A 20,669-nucleotide genomic window follows, 5' to 3' on the forward strand; every position below is an offset into this window, starting at 1 on the left:
TTCATTTTCTCTCTCTCTCTTTTTTTTTTTTTTTTTCCTTTTCCATTGCTAGCACTGTTTTCTTTCTGACCACTACTTAGAACTGGGCTGTTCCTTTCATAGACCACACATTACAACTCAAAGTTATCTCTTCTGAGCAGTAACAGCTAGTTCAGAGCTCATCATTGTATATATACAGCCAGGATTGTTTTTTCCCAGGTGCATTACTTTATATTTACCTGAACTGAATTTTATCTGCTATTTTATAGCCCCCTTCACACAAAATCATGAAGTTCTTGTGCTGCTGTTCACATTAGACTTACATTTTTACAATCCAATAAGCACTGTAACTGCCCTGTTTGCCTTGGTCTTCATTTAATTTATGAATATGCTGAGAACCAAAGACCCCAGGAATAACAATCTTTGAAAAAAATAAGTGACCTCTGAAACTGAAAAAAATGACCACTCTTGTTTTTTTTTTTTTTTTTCTTTTTTTTCTTTTTTTTTTTTTTTCCTTCTTAACAACACTTGTCCTCCCCCTCTGCTGTTGGCAGTTCAATTTGTTGCAGACTTTTGTTCAGGGACTGTGATTGGCCTCTTCTGTAAATCCAGCTATACTGGATATCAAATGGAAATCCCCCTTAGACATGCTTGCTAGTTCCCTGAGAAAGCTGTGTCAATAAAAAGTCAATACTTTGACTCTTCTTTGACATATATTTATTTGGGTATCTACCAATTCTATTTTTATTTTCTGTAAAAGTCTTCCAGGTTATGAACACCCTTGTGCAAAGAGGCAAGGAAGACGTTGCCTACTGTTTGCACTAGGCACTATAAATTAATATATGCAAAAAGAACACGTATATTAGGAGACATTCTTGCTGAAACAAATCTCTTGCCTGACTGTGCACCCCTCAAAGCCCTAGTTTGTCTCTATAAAATGTGAATGAGTATACAGACTTATTTTGCACAATTCTGTCAAATGCAATGAAATACTGATAAATTAATAGAGACATGCAAACTGTATGTTCAATGACAGTGACTGCAATAGGCCATAAATGTTTGTATCTCAGGTTTGAGTTACTTTTAAGAGACATGTGACCTGCAAGCCTGCAGTGCCATCCTAAGCCTCCCCTGAAATGTTTGAAAAACATGCAAATATAGGTACATATTTTCAATCAAATCCATTTTGTGAAGAAATATTCAGTGATGAGTGTTTCACATTTCAATTACACATTGTCAATTCACTCCAATTTTGGAAAAGATTTGTGACCCAAAATCCAGTTAATTTTATGGAGAGATTTTTTGTGGTATTTCAAGAAACTGTACTGTCACTACTAGCTGAAGTCCGTCCAAACAAGATATGTGATTTTCTTTCAAAGAAAAAACTTCTATTCCACTTGGAGATGGATGGTCTTTGCAATGCTCTGACCTTCTCCTTGACAGCTACAAATGGACTACTATTTATGATTTGTTTCTATAAGCCATTTAATGTAGCAAGCTAGATTATAGATAGCAATTTATTTGTAAAAATCATAATAAAACAGAATTGTTTTAAATGCCAGATGTAGATAAATGGGAAGCAAAAATTGATGAGGGAAGTTTCATGTTCTTGAATCTACACTGAAGAATTGTGGCAGCCTTTTGGTTTATCCGCACTTAGAATCAATTTAGTAATTTTTAATTCACTTTTTGTTGTTGTTGTTGCTTAACATTTATTGTTATACTCATGCAATTAATTCAAAAGTTGGCAACATGAACATGCAAAGATTAATTTTCTTTTACTCAAGCACCTCCTAGAATACGTTTTTTTGAACAACAGGTTACAAAGAAATTACCTCCACATCAATCACATTAATAAATGAGATATCTGTCAATCCACAATGAACCTTTCTTTATATTTGACTAAGTTTTCCTATGTAATTTAATAAAATTACAAGAAAAAATTAGGACAGCTATTATGACAGCTCTGTCTTTCACTCACTGGAGTCTTGACCAAAAGACAATTTGAATACTTAGGACTCATCCCCTGCAAGACTGGAAATCTCTCCTTTAAGAGTATGATGCACATATCAGGTCCTATTGAAATAAATGCTGCTTGCCCCATCATCCACTGGTCACAGAATTTGTACCTTCACAACAACCTTCAGGTTGCTCAGCTGTCAAGTGTTTCTCATCTGGAATGAGAGCCATTCATTTGCCCTTGATTTCACACTCATTTACAATGGCTGAAATGTTTATTCAGAAGGGAAGTAGAGATAATGAGCAAGGTTTCTTTGCTCTTGGTTACCAGGGGCTATTCACAAGACTTCAGACTCACTCACTGTGTTTCTCATTGTGACACAAAAAAGCACAGAAAAAATAGTGTTGCCAACTGTCATTATTTTATTATGACTTTCACCATATTTGGTGTTTAACCGAAAGCCTCAATTTCTGTGCCTTTTTTTCGCTCTGTGTGTGATTCAGGTTGCTGCTGTAAACTGGATAAACTGACAAATAGATTTTTTTTTTGTATAAACAGGCAAGGAATATGCCTTAGACAATGCATTTCTTTGGGGCCTATATAGGGCTAGAATGGACTCAAGCATTTTGTTCTCAAAATGAGGATTTTATATTTCTCACAGTCAGTACAGAGGTTCAGATAAATCTGCACAGTTAGGTACAAGAAGACACAAAGAATGAATTCAGCACTCAATGCAGACCTTAAGATACATGAGTGTGCAAGCTGTGATGCATGGAAGTGCTTCAGGGCTTCTAGGAACCCAACTCAGACATTTATTTATTTTTGCACAGAGAATAAAACATGGTCTTGGTTCTCTCCCCTGTTATGCTGGGAAAAGTATGTAGAAGAAAACTCCAGTCTTTTCAGCATTTAAGTTAAAAATCTGAAATTAGTTCTTCACGTAACAAGCAAGGATTGTTACACATATTTCATATATGCTTCAATCACATGGACAGTCCACGGATTTAGTGGGACTATATCCATGATCTATGTGAAAAATAAGAATCTACGTAATCTTGGTATCTGTTAAGATTATGGGAGATTTATACAATATTTAACAAAACAGTATCAGTGAATTCCTATAGAATGTAATTGGAATCTACAAAAATAATGTCAAATGCCTTAGAACAGTATCTTTTTGATAGGTTTTAAAATCATCCTATGGAAATGCTTTACCAAGCACATAGATTCCCTATTAAAACATATGGGATCATTAAAGATACCCTGAGAAAAAAAAAAAAAATCACCTCATTCTTAATAAACCAGTTAGAACTTTTCAGTAAGGAGAGGGAAATAGTCTAGGAGCATTTGTAAATCTTAGATACATTTATATGTTTTGACTTGGTGAGTTAATAGTAGCCCACTGCATATTGATCTGCACCCCTGTGAAATCCAGGGATGCCTGGTATAGCCTTACAACGTAAAATAGCTCAGGATTTGTCTCATTATCCTGTATAAGTCATTTCTATTAACTTTTCTCCTTTTTTTTGTCATCCACTTATGTCAAGAACCTTCTGTAAATCTCAGGTGAAATCCACAGGACACTTTGTACAAAAATGCACTTTGAATAATTGAGTGTCTGGTTTAGCTGCTAAATTCAAAGCAAGCCGGGCTATGGCACTGTATATTTTGTTGGATGTATTTTCTGGCTTTGTGGGGTATTGGCTGCATGATCTGATATAAACTGAGGCTAAATGAACTCTACAATTTGTATTCCTACAGCCACAAGTTTATTTATTGGCTTTTTTTTTTTTTTTTTTTTTTTTTTCCCTCCTTGGCTCTGTCTGTAAGGTTCATTACTTACAGTTACTGCAGAATCAATTTGAAATGGCCAAAATCAGTGATGGAATTTATAGCACAATAAACATACTGCCATACAAGTGCTGTTACACATGAAAGGGCCTGGGAATATTCTTTTCAGCAATCCTTCCAAACAGAACACTAGTAGAGTGTTCTGTTTTTATCAATTTAACAGAATCATCACAGGCATATTCTGAAAGGTGTAATCCTGACAGCTACACAGCAGATTTTCTCTGAGGCAGATATTTTTACAGGAAAACAATATTATTGATAAAATCTTAGCATATCAGAACACAGAAGGGAAACTGAACACATCTTTTTCATTCTCCACATCAGGCATTTGAAGTCCTATTTCACCAAAAACAAACAAACAAAAAAAACCCACAACATAACAAACCAACAACACAACCAACAAAACAACAACAAAAAACAAGCCAATCCTGAAACAGAAACAGCCTATAACCACATTCTCACACTCTTGAGATAGATGTTAATTAGTTATCAGTTTAGGAACTCTGCAATCTAAAGTAAGAGCACAGTGGGTACTATGGTCTGTGGAAAATGTGGAGGGCACTTGAAGCTAAAACATAAAGTATAGCATCAGGAGTTGCCTGTTTATAAAGTTTATAAAGATTTACAATTCTATTTAGTCTATTCTTCTTCCCAAGTATCTCTATTACAGACATCTCATATTTTATGCCATTTTGAAGCACAAAAAGTTTTAACTTTAGCATGATACATTGTGAAAAAAATACAGAAAAGACAGATGGCAGGCTGTCCTCCCCAAAACTCAATTTCATAATATGCATGTGATTGCTAATAGGCGGGCACTAAAAAACAATTTTCCTTGACGGAGGAGAGCTGATAAATTGTCAACATAAACTTCGCCTGTGGTTGCTCCAGTGATCTAAAGCTCTTCTGTGAGTTTTGTACCATCAAAGTCTGCATCTTACAACCATATCAAAATTTATGAACGCACATGACTATAAAGTGACTGAAAGCAACCCATAATGCATGTTTGCCTATTGTGAATCAGCTCCTTGCTTCTTCTGGAAAAACTGTGTCCAGTGCCCCTTTCTTAACCCTGGGCATGTGACTGTGGGAGAACCAGGCTAGGTTCAGTGATGTCTGGTGAGTTAATTAAGATGGCTTTGCATTTAGGTATCTCTTAATCACAGTGCTAAGTCTTCTGGTAGACTGCCCTAGCCAATGTAGTCTTTGTAATAACATAACAAAGTGAATTATGACAAAAACTGAAATTAGTTGAGTATTTAGGGAAAAATATGTACACATCTGAGCAGGGAGAAACAAATGAGAAGGCTATTAAGCTAGTGGTTTTCAAAAGGAGAAATGTTTCTCTAATATTTCAGATAAAAACATGCCTAGACATTCCAATATATGACAGAATTCAAAAGGCCTGTTGTATTCACATGAAATAAAATAAAGCACTGCATTTGTGCATGCACACATTCTTGGGGAAAATTCCTAAGCTATTTGTACGTTTAATAAAAACTGTTTACATTGAAAGTACAAAGCATTCATTTCAGATTTAAACATTTTACTACAGCTGGTAAGCATGAGTTACAATTTTCTGAAAGGCTTATAACTATTAGATATCTGTATACCTGTAGGAATTAAGATCTTATTTCTCAAAATAACTGAGAAGCAGTAACTCAACAGCATATGAGCAGACGAGTGTCTGCTCTAGTATAAACATATTTGCCTGGAACAAAATAAGATGATGCTCCTACCACATATTTAATTAGAAAATTTTCTTAAGTTTGATTGTGAAGACTATGAAACATTTTGATTGGTCTCTTCCTTTTATACAGATAAGATGCTGCTTGCAAGGAGGTGACTAATTCTGTAAAGCGAAGCCATGGGAAGAATCCATAATTCTTGAACTTTCTTTTAACTAGAACAATACTGTCAATATTAAAGTCCTGTTGCTCTAATTGCTTGCAGTTTATATTGCTCTTCATATGCCCCTTAAATTAAAAATAAAAGAACTGCAGTAGACTAGGAATAGATTTCAAAATTAGGAAATAGTGCCAGACTTTGGCAGATCCGTTCTTTTCCAAGTAAATTTGGATAGAGCCACTGGTGTTATATATTGTTTGGTCTAGGATGGAAAATTATACAGAGCCTAGAATTATAACTGAATATATCTAAACAAAGGAAAGGGAAAAGGGGGTGGAAATGAGAGCTTTTAATGTGCTACCACAAACAAAATTGAAAAACATATTGTTTACAACTGATGAAATAGACCTTGACTGTGTCCTTTTAATGGCAAGCAATTCACACAGCAATGTGAACAAGAAGTTCAGAGAGAATAAAATACCTATCCATAAAAGTGAAATAAAACTTGTAACCCTCTTTAGGGTAACCTCTTCAGAGCTCAGACCTCTATGCAATATGTATGGATTGATAATACAAGCTCTAATAGGAAGTTTGCATGAAAATACAATATACAATTAAGTGTAATACACTTAATATTTTCATTTGTTTGGGGTCTTTTGCATGATTTTTAAATAATGTAGAAAATTAGAATCGATGTAGCCTCCCAAACTTATTCTCAGATATTATTTTTCTTTAAGCAGACATAAAACGCTTGGTTCTAAGGAGGTATAGCCAAAAAACATAGCAATAACAATTAAAATTTCTTATTTCATATTGGTTAGAGATGTATTAAGGTATATAAGCTCCAGGGTCAGTATAAGCCTTGCTCAGCTTTCTTTAAAAGCATTGGGAGTAATAAAGACTTCCATTTTATCTTCGGTGAAATAATACTGCTGAAATATCACCTCATTTTTGATGTCAGCAATGATTTCTTTTTACCTCCATGATGTCAAATGGGAATTATTATTATTAGAATGACAGCTTCCTAATGATGCTGTAAAAAGAAGAAACTGAAATTTTTCCCACCAAACATTCATATTCTGCCTTCTCCGTAGGGTAAAGCAGATGGGCTCACCCAAACGCCACACTGAATAAAGATATTCTTCAGCTAGTATCACTGCATAAAACAGAAGAATCAAGAAGCATGCCTGAACATTTAGAAACAGAGGCATAATAGCATATTGAGTTATACAGTGGTGTATATGCACCAAGACAATAGAGCAAAAGGACATTTGTACTGTAGGAAGACTGTCTGGGAAACATGGCCTGAAACCCATGATCAATTTTCTGTTCTAGAAGGTAAATACAGAAAATTAGTGTGCAGATGCACCAGGTTAAGTCAACAGCTGGATGGAATAAAAGCCTCATGTAATGGTCCTTGTTCTACCAAGGGCTTCATGTATAGCATACTGGTGCTGAAATGTTCTGTGCCTTTGTTATACTTTTCTGCTGCATGAGCAGGTACAGAGGAACCTTCTTATTAACAGCAAATTATATAAGAAATCTGGCTTTTGAGGAAATGATAGGCCTTAAACCTTACGAAGGTACCTATTTTTCTAGAAAGTCTGTGAAGAGCAGCTGGAGAGTGGTACTATCTGCGTGAGGGAGTGGGGCATTTTGACTTGCTAGTACTTTCACTTTGGTCCAAATATAAAGAGCTACAGTGCATGTTTCCCTATAATTTATACACATGCATATTACATATGCATAATGCATCAGCTTCATACTAAAATCTAATGAGAAGCTTGGAGGTCTTCAGTTTGGAGAAATCTATGGTGGGTATGAAACATATTAAGCAAATGGAAAAAAAAAAAGTCTCTATAGAGAGTTAATTTTGATATAAGAAAGGCAAGTTTGTAAAGAGCCAAGCCAGATGCCAGCCCAGGAGGTGGCTGCTGCCAGCCCCACTCCTCTCCCACATTGAAGTGGCCAGAGGAGCAGAGTCAGGGAGCTCCTATGGGCAAAATCCAAGTAGCAAGAAAACATGTTTCCCTACTGGGTCATTGCTTCTTTCTCTTTCTGAGGACAAAGATTTTGAAGTAGTTCTTCTATGGTCAGTGGTACCCCAGTTTGAGAGCAGGAATTCATCTTTTACTAAGTGTTCTGTAAATGTGCTGCTAAACTTTGTACCATTTGATCAGAGTATTTTTTATTTGGCATCTCATTTTCCCTATTCAGGGCAACCGTCAAAACAAAGGAAGTACCAGCCTGAGAAAATGAAGTGTGATGTGCCGGAACACAGAGATGATTTGACAATATTCATGTGTTAGAAAGAAAGGCTGAGGATGAAGTACTGCATGCAATCACGGCTGGCTCTGACACAATCGGCCATTGTTATCTTTGGCATATACTTGATCTCTTGGTATGTCAGCACTTTCCAGCCTCAGAGGAGTGTTGCAAAAGTACATTCATTAATACAAATGACATTATAAGCAACAGGAAAAAGCCAATAAAAGATAATGCTTTCTGAAGATACAAACCTGCACAAAAAGTAAAAGAAAGTTTTAAAAAAATATGAGATATGGGTTAAAAATAAATGAGAAGTAAAGATGCTTTTCCAAGTTTAGGACTTGGTGAAATCATAACTCAGTGTTCATATGATTTTTGCACAATGTAAATAAATGAATGCAGTTATTATATGATGGAGAAATATGAAAAGTAGGAAGCAAAAAAAAAAGAGGAACTTTTATAAGAATTCTGTAGGGACAACTTTGACAGGACAAAGAAACATACTTATGAATTGTGGGCAGCTAACACATTTCAGCATGTATTGAGTAGAAGAACTAATGATGAAGGAAAGATTACTGGAAAATTAATGATGACAGTATTTAAATAGGGTCTTAAATATTTCCAGCTGTAAAATAAATATCCTCTGTTGTTTTCTACATTTAAAAGGATATGTGATTGAAAAAAAAAAAATATTAGTGAGACCCATCTTGTGTAGCTGGTATGTAAAAGGTGCTGTACAACCTTAGCTGTTCAAGAGAACACACATTGAATTATAGAGCCCTTGCTTTTGTAGAATGGCTGTAGAGACAGTTGATAACACATAACCTCTTTACCTTCTTGAGTGCAAAAACTACAATCTTTCCCGGTGTCTGTGTTACACATGGATGATACATTTGAAATGAACTTCTTCTTTCCCAACTAATATAGCCTGTGACAGATCATAGTGTAATGAATGGTGATATGTGAATGCAGGTATTTATAAATTTATGGAACTCCTAAAATATATTTTTGTTTAGAATTTTTGTGTAATTCTTTAAGAAAATATTTCCTTGCCAAGGCAGCAGTGAAGAATACTCTCTTACAAAAATGTGGTCTTAACCTTCTAATTAACCAATGACACTATTTATACAAAAGGTAAATACACGTGTTTGCGTAAATTATCAGGATTATACCCTTATGATTTCAGTTTAAGATGTGTATTTTCTATTTAACAGCTATCAATCTAATTTTACCATATCAAAATGTTATGCAGAATATGAGATAAATTTTCTTAAACGTAAAATTCACTGAAATGCAAGCCTTAGAACCTTCCTATTATTCTCATTTTAGTTCTGAATTTCATGACTGCTTCACACTCAATTTACCAGATTAACAGTGGAGAGATGATACTGCTTCTGCAAGTACCACTGATGAGCAAGAAGATGTGTTTTTCTACGTTAGCTTGATATTAGTTACATTTTTTTCAGGGTATCAGCTTCTTGTCCTTTCTAAGCATACTTTGGAGAAAAAGCTTTGAACTGTTGAAAGAGGTAAAGATCTATAAAAAGCTACTACTGTCTGCATTTACACATCGAATACACTGTTTACATTATGAAAAGGAGGCGGGCCAAAATATCCCCTGGTGGCAGTTAGAAAAACAGCCAAGTGAAGCAGAGATGTCGGCAGCAGCATCTGCCTGAATTCTGGCTGGTGATTCTTCACAGAGCACCATGTGGTTCTCTTGGCTCCTACATAAGGCTTATTCCCACTCACTAACAACAAGCAGTGGCAGACAACAACAGCTGACAACTTGAGAAAATTTTGGGAAGTGAAGTGAAGACTTCTTTCCTTCAGTAGGCATTCCCACCTAGTAACATGATACTTTCTCCCGGAGTGTAATAGGTGGCATTGTCTGCTTCTCACTCTGTTGAAATCTCACTGTTCTCATCCACCCTCACTGGTCTGTGAGGAGAAGGAAAGGGATTCACAGGAAAGCGACACTGGAAAGAGACTCATAGGCCCACTGCACTACTAGTTCACAGTTAGATAAACAGTGCTACTTAGTGCAACAACCTCTTTTTTTTTTTTTTTTTTTAATCTCTCTGACTAGATAAAACTTAATTCTTGGAAGAACGCCTGATTTGGCTTGGAGCTGATATATGTCCATTTTGAATGTTTTGTTGCATATCAGAGTAAATCTTGATCTCATAGTTTTCTTTTGCTGTTATATTCACTGATATTTAATAAAGGTAGCTTCAGAACTATACTGCCTAAAAATCAGAACCAGAGGCATTTGATGCTATTTTGGTGATGAACTCTTTTTATATCACTCATACTTTGCTAACAGAATTTATGAAAATAATTAATCTCTCAGAAAGTAGTCTGTGTTTGCTCGATTTTATGTTTTCTTTCCTTCCAAAATCCAGTCTGTGATCTAAGGTATTTCCCATTTATGCAGCTTGGAACATGCTGCAACAAAATCACAACTCTGAAGTCATATGAACATTGAAGACACTATTTGAGGAGAAACAGATCCCGATATGGGTGTCACGAATACTACAGCTGCAGTCAGCATGAGGAATGATCAAAGTTTGAATGTGTCTTTTGAAGAAGGCTGTTATTAAAAGAGCTTTTATATAATAGCAACTGGTTAGTTTTCTTAGTACTACTGTAATAATAAATGCCTAACATATTCATGTCTCCGGATGACAGAACAGTTCTACAAATCATAGCTGATGCTCAGCCCTGAAAATGTGTTTTGAGAAGGTGTAGCTAGTAGCTGCTGAACAGTTTTAAGAAGTTGGTTAATGTATTTAGATGTCAAGTGTGAACCAAGCTTCTCCAGACAGCTCTCCTAATAGAATCTCACAGCTCTGTAGCAAGGCATAAAATGAACTCTAGTCTTCTTAATCCTGTGGCAGACCATCTTTTCTTGAACCGTATCTTTATATCTACAAGTAGATACTTCATAAGTCTCAGATTGGCCCATTAGTATTTTGTTCTTTTATAAGTAATGCTGCATCTTTACTAGCTAAGAGACTTCCTTTTGACTAAAAGGTCATCGATTTACATGGGTGAATTCTCGATCAGTTCTTTCTCTCTGACAAATTACCTTTAAGTCTTCTCAGTGCTGAAAAGTCTAGGGAATGCATGTGCTGACATTTAAAAAACTCTTCACATAATGCTTCCTGATGTTGGTTTCTTATTCCTTCTTCACTCAATTAAGGAGGTGTGGCAGTAGCCATGTGACAAAATACTAAATTTTGCATTTTCTTCTTACAGAAAAGGTCAGGATACCTTTCTGGGACAGAGTGAAATCCTTGACAAAAGATTTCAAGGGGGAAAAATATTAGAAGAGAAGAAAAGAATTTAGGCCAAGCTGGAAAGTGGGATATGTGAATTCCCTCAGGCTGTGGAGGGAATTAAATCTGACTCTAACATAACCCACATCCAAGCAACGCACTAATCATTAGACTATTATGCAAAAAAAAAAAAAAAAAAAAAAAAAAGCGTTCTCAACAAGCCCATGATATATTGGATTCTTAAAGTGATTTTAGCATAGAAACATCTGAAATTCTGAAATCCAGGTGAATCTTTCCCTTAGACAGGAAACAATCATTTCAGTTTTAGACTGAATTAAGAGAACAGTATCACTAGGCAAATGTGTTTGCACTAGGCAAGTGCAAAATGGCATAGTTTTGTCTCTCTAACAGAGATTCTGTCTGCCTTGCTCTCTTCTATACCTAAATGCTGCCAAAAATTGCACTTGAAGTGCACAACCGAGATTTCCAAATCTCGCCCAACTCTTCAAATTCTTCTAAAGAAATAATAGAAAACATTTTTTTTATAAAGTAGTAATATATGCTGTGAAAAAGGCTGATAATAGAACTGTGATGAACATAAAATTGCAACAGTAAATTTCAATTTCTATCTTCAAAATTGTCATTCAAATAGTTCTAACTTCATTAAGATTTTAAATGCAAAAACTGAGCAGTTTCAGAAAATGTTTAATTTTAAATAAGATGGTAGAAGATAACATTAAACAAAACAAAAATATGAATACATGTAGACTAGAATGACTAATTTGAGAAAACTTTTTTATGGAGTTTTAAATATTTCTCACATTTTCAAGTTATACTGAAAATATTTTGATATACAGTAACTGATGTATGAGGCATAGCTAACCAAATTTGAATCCTTCATTACTGAAATGTGGACATTTGATTTGTGACAACACATCAAATTTTCTAAACTAAGCTTGCTAAATCAAGACTTTTATATATCAATTTACTTAATTTTATGTGGCATGTCAACTGGTACGTAAGATTATACTGTTGGTTTTAACAGTTCTTCGTGCTTTAATAAATAACGAATTAAGATAATTTTTCTCCCTTCATTGCAATTTGGTCAGTTTGATTAAGTTTGTGTATTTCCCCCAATAAGTTCTGTTACATATGAAGAACATCAGGAAGAGTAGGTGTAAGTACCTGCTTTTGGCATTGATAAGAGCTGTGAGTCTGTAAAGTAGCAATGTAGGGGTTACACTCGTCTCCAGTACTGACAATTCTGTGCCATACCAAAGGATTTCAGAACTCCTGTAGGTCATACATATACATACATACTTATATATATATATTCACACAAATTGCTGAAACAAAGTCAACTTCATTCATCTCTGAAGACTGTGTATGTGCTTTCCCACAAACCCAAGGTGCTTGTGAAAGACACCAAAGACTCACTTCGTGGACAGGTATCCAAATAACCTTTCAAATATTTCTTTTCTTGATAATAAGGCTCCAAAGTCTAAGGTTATATGTAAGATTTAGCTCAGTGCATGATAGCTGCTCTATTTACTTCCAGTTACTGAATTGTCTGAACTCATTGCCTTGTGACCTCAATGGTTTTGATGCTTTAGTGAAAGAAACATGCAGGCTGTTTCTTGTTGACACTGAGTGGGCCCAAAAGGCATCTAGGTAGCATAGCAGGTAGAAAGTACCGCTCCAAGTATTTCTATAGCCTACAGGATTTTAAAGATGACCTGTTCTTTTCTGATGGATAGCCAAGAACAGGTTCCTGGGAGATGGTGAGGCAGCAGATGTTGGTTATCCCAATTCAGAGATTGCCATGGTGACAGTAAAAGTACTAGGGAATCTGGATGTGCTGACTACTTCTTTATCCCATTAATTGTGCTTTGTTCAAGAGACCAGTAACAGACCCTAAAGGTTTGAAATAAGAAAATCCTAGCACAAGCTGACATGAAAGAAAAAATGACAAAAAAAAATGACAAAATATAATAGGATACTATAGGATAGTAGGAAATGTATCAGTGGACTTGAACAAAGTAGTTTCAATTAAAATTTGCTTTGACATATATGTATGAAAGTAGGATAACAGAAACACTGAAGGTGAAATAAGCTAAGTGGACAGAATTGTAACCCGCAAAAGGAGAAAAACAAGTAGAAGAGATAAAATGGAGACAACAAAAATCCAAATGAAATACAAAAGTATTTGTTATTGAAAACAAAGAAACAACAACAACAAAAACAGAAAAAGGAAGATGTGATATATTTAGAGCAGAGAAAAACAGTAAGTCTCTGTATCATATATCTTAGACAACAGTTGTAATGGTAATACATTCTGAGTTTTGCAGTGAATGGAATTACCATTTTTCTCTTTTTATTTGTTTTCAATGTGTTTTGTCAGCTGACTACATTTTATCTGACTTTTTTTTTTTTTTTTGATTGTAGATTTACTCACTGAACAGTGAATAGCTCTCTAGCACTGTATCTAAGCTCTTTTCCTATAAGCTCTGAGACTAAGAATATAAATAAAGAAAATCCCATTCTAGGACAGTGCTGGGAAAAAAAATGAAAGGGAAGGAGAGAGGTAGGATTAATCATGTAGCAGCCTTCCTGTTTCAGACTTTTAAGGTAATATCATTCATGGAAAAAAGACCATTATCTCCATCTTTAGGTATAATTCAAGTCTAATTAAATCAGTCCAGGAAGGGACTATAAACAGGGTTCATCTCATGTCAGAACAGTCTGGAACAAAGTCTCTTTGAGGTATACATATATGGATCTTTGTAAGTCTATTAGTGTGGCTTTTGTTCCCACATTTCTTTTCATAGGAAATTAGTTCAGACTAGATCAACCCAAATGATTAAGCAATCTCGTTCTCTGACTGTTTTCAATTTTATGTGATTTTCCTGAGGCAGGGATCACTCATTCTGAAAATTGCCTAAGCATCTTGTGGACCACCTCAATCATTTGCTGTCTAAAGAAAACATTCATCAGCATTCCTCAAAGCAAGGGAAAAACGAAGATGTGGTTTCTAAGTTCAGCAAGAGTTTGAAACATGAAAAAAACATTTCACAAAGATGCGAAATTTTTGTCACTGAGGACTGAATCCATGGGGAACTGCGTACCCTTGGCAAAGCTAAAACCTGACTCACATAAGATATGGTCTTCTCAGAACACTGCTCCTGTTGTATGTCTGGATGCTTGATTAGGATGGTTACCCTCCCATGATGACACAGGAGCTCAAGGGAAGATGAGGAGGAAGGGAAAATTCAGTGCTCTGTATATTCAGGCAGCGGCTCTTGAGTCAGCCTGCTCCACCGGGATTTCCCACAGGAACTCTACTGCACATGGCCCCAGCTGGTGTACTGCTTCCTGAATAAGGGCTGGAGGTATTCCAGGGCCCCCTGACACAGAATGCATCCAGCTCTTCCCATGAGCTTTGCTGATATTACATAACTATTCTTCCCTTTGATAATTTCTTATAGCTGTACATCCATAAAGCTCATGGATCTTTACTAATTTTTATAAAATACATACCTAAGCTATTTCTAGAGGCCTCGGGTTCATTCTAGTGCTGGACTTTCATAAATCAATGAATAAGTTGGTAACTTTCCTTAAAGTATGGATGACATTCACTATAGCAGTTGAGTTTTATTATGCTCACCTAGTACACTAAGAAGACACTAACACGATCCAACTCATCTAAAATAAATGTACAGTTTTAATAGGCAGTGAGGCTCACAAAAGCTGAAGATAATTATCATTCCATAGAGTACAGAGTGTCAATAACCATGTTTTTGAAAAACCATCAAAGTGCAGTTTATGTGATTGGACACAGCAGAAGTAAGTCAAAGTCTGTCAGTTACAAAATCCTCCTAAACATCAAAAAAAACCCACAACTCTGTATCTGCACCTGTCTAAGATTTGCACACTGTTTCTGCAATTTTATTCATCTTGACTTGTTGCTTCCTCATGGAAAAAAAATGGGAAAAATAAAAAAGAATGTTTTAACTATACACAGTTTTGTAAACTATATTTTTACTTTTTCTCCATTCTTTGTGTCTAGGGGAAATTGCCTAAAAATGATATCTGATCTTTCAAATTTCATTTCATCAGTTTTGGTTTATAATGTTTCCATGAGACATCAGCAGGTTTTAAAAGAGAAAAGAAATTACATTTATATGATAGACATTAATGTGTCTTTCTTGAGTAAAGGATCTACTGAGAATTTCAAAAACTGTACTGTAAAAAGTAAAAAACCTACTTGTGTACCCGTGTCCTATTTTGGTACCGGACTAGCATAAGTTTGTCAGAAGTCCAAGAACAGAGACAACAAAGTTACTCAAGTGCCTTCCTTGTTTTCTCACCTACATTTGGCAAAACTGTCAGACTGCAAAATCCAAAGATGAATTCTCTATTTTTTCCCCTTATTATTGCAGCAAAAATATCCACTGAAGTTCTCTGCCAATCTAACTTTGGCCCAGACCTGATAAACCATGCTTAACCATGAAAATGAATATAACTCCAATAACCTGACTAATTCATTCCTTTTCTTCCTCCTGAGACTGGCAGTACAACTCCCAGTCTTGTACCTTCTGAGACTCGAAAACCTGACAGTATGAACGAGTAGTGAATACATTCTTTCAGGTGCTGACAACTGAAACCAGATCATAACTTTTGGTGTCTTAAGAAACTGTTCATTTGTACCTAAAATTCCATTAAGAAACTGTTCATTTGTACCTAAAATTCCATTAGCAACTACTTTAATCATCTTGATGCAGAAACTATCCAACAGAAGGACTTTCATTCATTTGCAAACAGGCATTTCTACCAGGAGATTTTTACTACTCATATAAACTACCTTGATGTCATATTCACAGAGAATTTTGGGGGATGAGTGAATTGGGGAATTTCACTTCAAAGCTCCTCTAAATCTTTCTCTTAAAACTGAAAAAAAAAAAAACTTTTAAAGTTTTTAAATGAGTGTTGACGAGCACCTTCTCCAAATACACACACACTTTCTCAGACATGTTTCCTTGAACCACTCTTTTATCTTCTTTAATACTTAATGGATGACATATTTCATTCCAGAAGTTGACAATGTTAAAAATGTGCTATTGCTTCTAGTTTTAGTGTACTGCAAAGCCACTGATAGCTACAGGCACTATAAGCGATATATGACTGAAGAAAAATGAGATTACTGCTGATAAGAAACAAGAGAGTTTCATATCTTAAAAGAGTAAGAAATCCAGCAAATATGATCCCCAGCAGCAGATACCCCTCAGACAGACAATGAAAGACAAATGGTGGAAAAGTACTCATTATGGCTTGTTGTTTTCTTCAGCCAGAAGAGCTATGAACCTAAATAGAAAATTGTCTGCATGGAGAAGTTCTACCTTTCTGAGAGAACACATAACCCCCCAAAAACAAACAGTCTAGGTAAATGAGTAGTAATTTCATTAAGGAAAAGTGATGTTACTGTGACCCACCTTCTTTGGTGAAATATACATTTACTCTGAAAGTGTTGCTCTTTTGAAGGCCTTCATGCTATAATCAATATTTACTGTAATAATCAATTTAATGGAGGTGTAGTACCACTACCAAACCGTAGGCTGGAAATACTGTGCTAATCGTTCTTTAACAAAAAGAATGAAACATACGCAAATGTGAAATAATTCCTTCCTCTAAATATTAACACATCCCTGATACAAAAAGGAACATAATTTAAAGACGTCAATATTTCATGCTACTGTGCAACCCTTACCTTGTATCCTGACGATTTGATGTGCACTCCTCGCTTGGTCAGTGTAGATTTCATTCGGATGAAAAAAGAGCGCTCTAGAGTGTTGTCAGTGGTTAGTAAACTGGGGCTTGTAGATTCCACTAGGGAATAGAAAAAATACATATACACATAATTTAGATTTTATACATCCCCTCTAAGCTATTTTTCAGGTGCAATCCTTGAACTCACTAAAAATAAATGACTGATGGATGCTAAGAGTGTTGTAATCAATTTAACTCGTTTAGAAAACGTTTACTTAGCAAAAAAAATGTGAAAAATATATGTATACTCAGTGTCTCATTTTGAAGTTTTTTTTTTTTTTTTTTTCCTAGAGAATTTTTAACACAGATTTGCCTCATTAACTCTTTCTTGCACAATTTTGCTATGACTTGAATTATTTTGCTAGGTTATTGTTATGCCATCTTTTTAAAAATTATGGACTTCTTCGGAGTTTTAGAAAAGACAAAGTGTCACCAAGACAATTCTACCTGCTAAAAGAGGCTGCAAACTCTTCAGATCTTTATCCCTTAGACCCCATTCCTTTCTTGCAGTGATATCTACAAGTCACTGCTGCCTTGGTTTCTCCAGTATTGAGGGTTAATGATTATCAATAAAGAATCGAAGCAGCCTGCAGGTAAAAATACTCAGGTAAATGATGCATTATGATGATGATGATGACCAGCATCATACTTTTTAATTGTTGGTGACTAATTAGTCATTAATGGAAAGTTTTTGTTGTCCAACATCCTTCTTTAAACTTTAGATCTCACGCTTCTCACTTCCTCAACTATGACCATTTTAAATTAATAAACAAATAGTATAAACTATGATAAAATAGTGGGTAAAAGAGCAGTTAGCACCAAAATATTCCCTATACAATATTTATTAATGCTATTTTTTGCCCTGATAACCAATGCTTCCCTACCCCTCCCTTAAGTATCATTCATGGGAAAACTCTAGAGTAGGCTTACAATAAGCAGGTATTAATGGAGTTTAACTCACTTTTTCAATGAGTAATGAATGCTGAATAAAAAAGTTATTTTGAAATTATTTGGCTATTATTTAGGAGAACCAACCCAGCTACTAGTAGAAAGTATTCAAGCACTTAAGCATTTGTTATGCAGTGAACAGAAACACCAAACCTTGTTTTTAAGCTAAGGATTTTATTGAATTGTCCTTGTTTTAATGTGGTCACTTTGTCTTGTGTTTGTGACATTTCAGGTCTATTGTGATGAAATAACTGACAACAGTGCTCCTTTCTTTAGTGTCTCTCTTAAGATTTTTTTGTTTTAGAGAGCATGAATTCGATGTCATTTTAAATGTACAGCTCTTTATCACTCGAGGGAAAAGCAGAGCCATGTTATATTTAGTACTTTCATTTCTTCTGATTAAATATGAATTACTATGAAATTTTTCTCATCATCTAACACGCCATAATACGCCAACAGCTTTTTAATACACTATATAAGCACAAACTTCTGCTCTAAGAGTTTAATTTGCCCCTCTAATCCAATCACATCAACCTTATTTCTCTTATCAGAGATTCCCATTTTGAATTAAATGAGCTCATTAGTTTTAATCAAAAGCAGAGAGATCAAAACTTAAACGTAAATGCTTTAGATCAGAACTGTCAGTCAGCCGTGCAGTTCTATTTTACTAAAACACAAGATCAGAGACCCTTAGAACCAATTTTTTCTCGTAAGGGATGCCAAGAGCTTGAAGATGCTATATTCCTTTTTTTTTTTTTTTTTTTTTTTCTTTTGTTGCTTCCAAGGACAGATTATACATTTAAGGTTAGACCTAATTTAGAGTATTTTTTTCATCCTGGTGGAAATGGAAAAGTATGCCATTCTGCTGTTGTCTCTTTCACATTTATTGGTGCTGGTCCTCGGAGACCCGAACAAATGTGAAGCCATCAGAATCCACGCAACAAACCCATCCTCAAAAAATTCATCTCTGTTCAGCAATATCACCTATGAAATGAAACTCTGAAAGGAAACATAAGTGTTTCAAGGCACAGGGTAGTGGAACCCTGAAACTGCAACCAGGGTCACCAGGGTAGTAGCACTACTGGCAAGATTAGGATCATTATTAATTATTATTATTATACAGTACTCTCCAATGCAGTACTTAAAGAGTACATTAAGAAACCTCAGCATGGGTGCTTCCTGCTGTGTGAAGAAATGCTAAAATCAGCTTAACAAGTGTAGCTGTTGTAGTCCAGCACATTACGCTCTAGCACAGGCAATAAGTACAATATGTCCTCATGTGTTCTAATGGTAATTACCTAAACATATAGAACTAACATTAATTAAATAGACAATATCTCATGCTTGAAAAATGATCTGGCTGTAACACATATGTACCATGCCCAAGAAATCAAAATTAAAAATTCCTTTTCATACAGTTTTATGAAAGAAAGGAAAACAGCCGACATCTGGTATCATGTATATGGAATTGACATTTTCTGGGTTCGTGCCACTTTATATCATGAGTTTAACATTAGTTTACTGTTACAAACTGGTACAAAACCTAAATATCTCTGTAAGTGAATGTTATAAAATGCATATAATTTATCCAGCATAGCGGAACAGTGAATGTCATATAAATATGTATTATAAAGTGTTTGATTTTCTTTAACAAGAAGTACCTGAGAGTGTATGCGTGAGATGGGATTAGTAACCTAAAAGTCCAGAACAGCTTATGAACAGCTTTCTGTATTTCTCTCAGGAGAGAACCATTGGGGCTGATAGTATAAATCTGCATTCAGAGTTGCACCTAGCCCTGGTAGATATGTAACAATGCTAACTGTGATTATGCATGCAAGATTTTTATAACAGGATGTGTACAGAACACATCTATGGATGTCAATGAGATTTGCACAGGAATATATGGAATGTGGTCCATCATGAGTTCTCAGGAGTTGATCTTAAGTGCTTATCCCTCAGCCTTTTCATTTTTTTCAAATTATGTCAAAGGAAGCTAACAATCTGAGGAATATCAGAATGAAACTCCATAACAATTCGTTTTTCAAGAAGTTGGTTTTCAGTTGTTGTTTTGTTTATAATTTGTAATCTTTTAAAAAAAGCCTGAAATAAACAAGGTCCACTCTACTTGATACTGTAGTTACTGAAGCTGTCTTTTGTACTGAAAAATAGTGTGCCTGGGCTGAATTTCCTGAGTCTAAAGCTACTGTTGAATTATAAACCTCTGAAACTGTGAGTTTAGAATGCTAATAATATGATAAAAGTCAATGCTCACTGCGTGTGAATGAAAGCACAATACACTGTCAAGCTTAGAAGTATAAAAAGTAAGTCTGGATTGTCTCTGCAAAACAGGTAATTGTGTACTCAGTTGGGAAAGCGCTTGTCTTTGTGTGTCCTTAAATTTCTTCATCAGGTACTACTAAAGGAATAAACCTCTTTTCTTTCCACTCCCAAAGCTGCTAAAGCAGTACAAGACTTTTGGATGCAAAGAGTGTATAATCTGTTTTGAAGGGCATAAAACTGCAACCCCAATACCCATACAAAAGTGCCATAAATGCTAAACATTAATTAAGAACCACAGAAACAAATGAGGATATAGTATGAACTAGTTACCAATTCACAAAATTATTTAGTTAACTCTTCCTAAGTCATTCTTTGTGAACCAGCATTGCAGCTCTGAGCCTTCAACAGGCTTTGGTTTGGCAATAATCTTG

General features: G+C 35.2%; 1 protein-coding gene across 6 annotated transcripts in view; it reads right to left on the reverse strand.

The window, feature by feature from the left end:
* Window positions 1-20,669, reverse strand: part of NPAS3 (neuronal PAS domain protein 3) — a gene marked incomplete at both ends in the record, with an annotated part of 620,600 nt that overhangs the window by 39,476 nt on the left and 560,455 nt on the right. For all 6 annotated transcript variants that reach the window (XM_084286994.1, XM_084286993.1, XM_084286992.1 and 3 more), the window contains one exon: window positions 16,952-17,070. In XM_084286994.1, the coding sequence (XP_084143120.1) occupies window positions 16,952-17,070 (119 nt within the window). The remainder of the gene's footprint in view (window positions 1-16,951; window positions 17,071-20,669) is intronic.

This window comes from Netta rufina (assembly GCF_964035555.1).
Source record: "Netta rufina genome assembly, chromosome: 5".
NCBI lineage: Eukaryota > Metazoa > Chordata > Aves > Anseriformes > Anatidae > Netta > Netta rufina.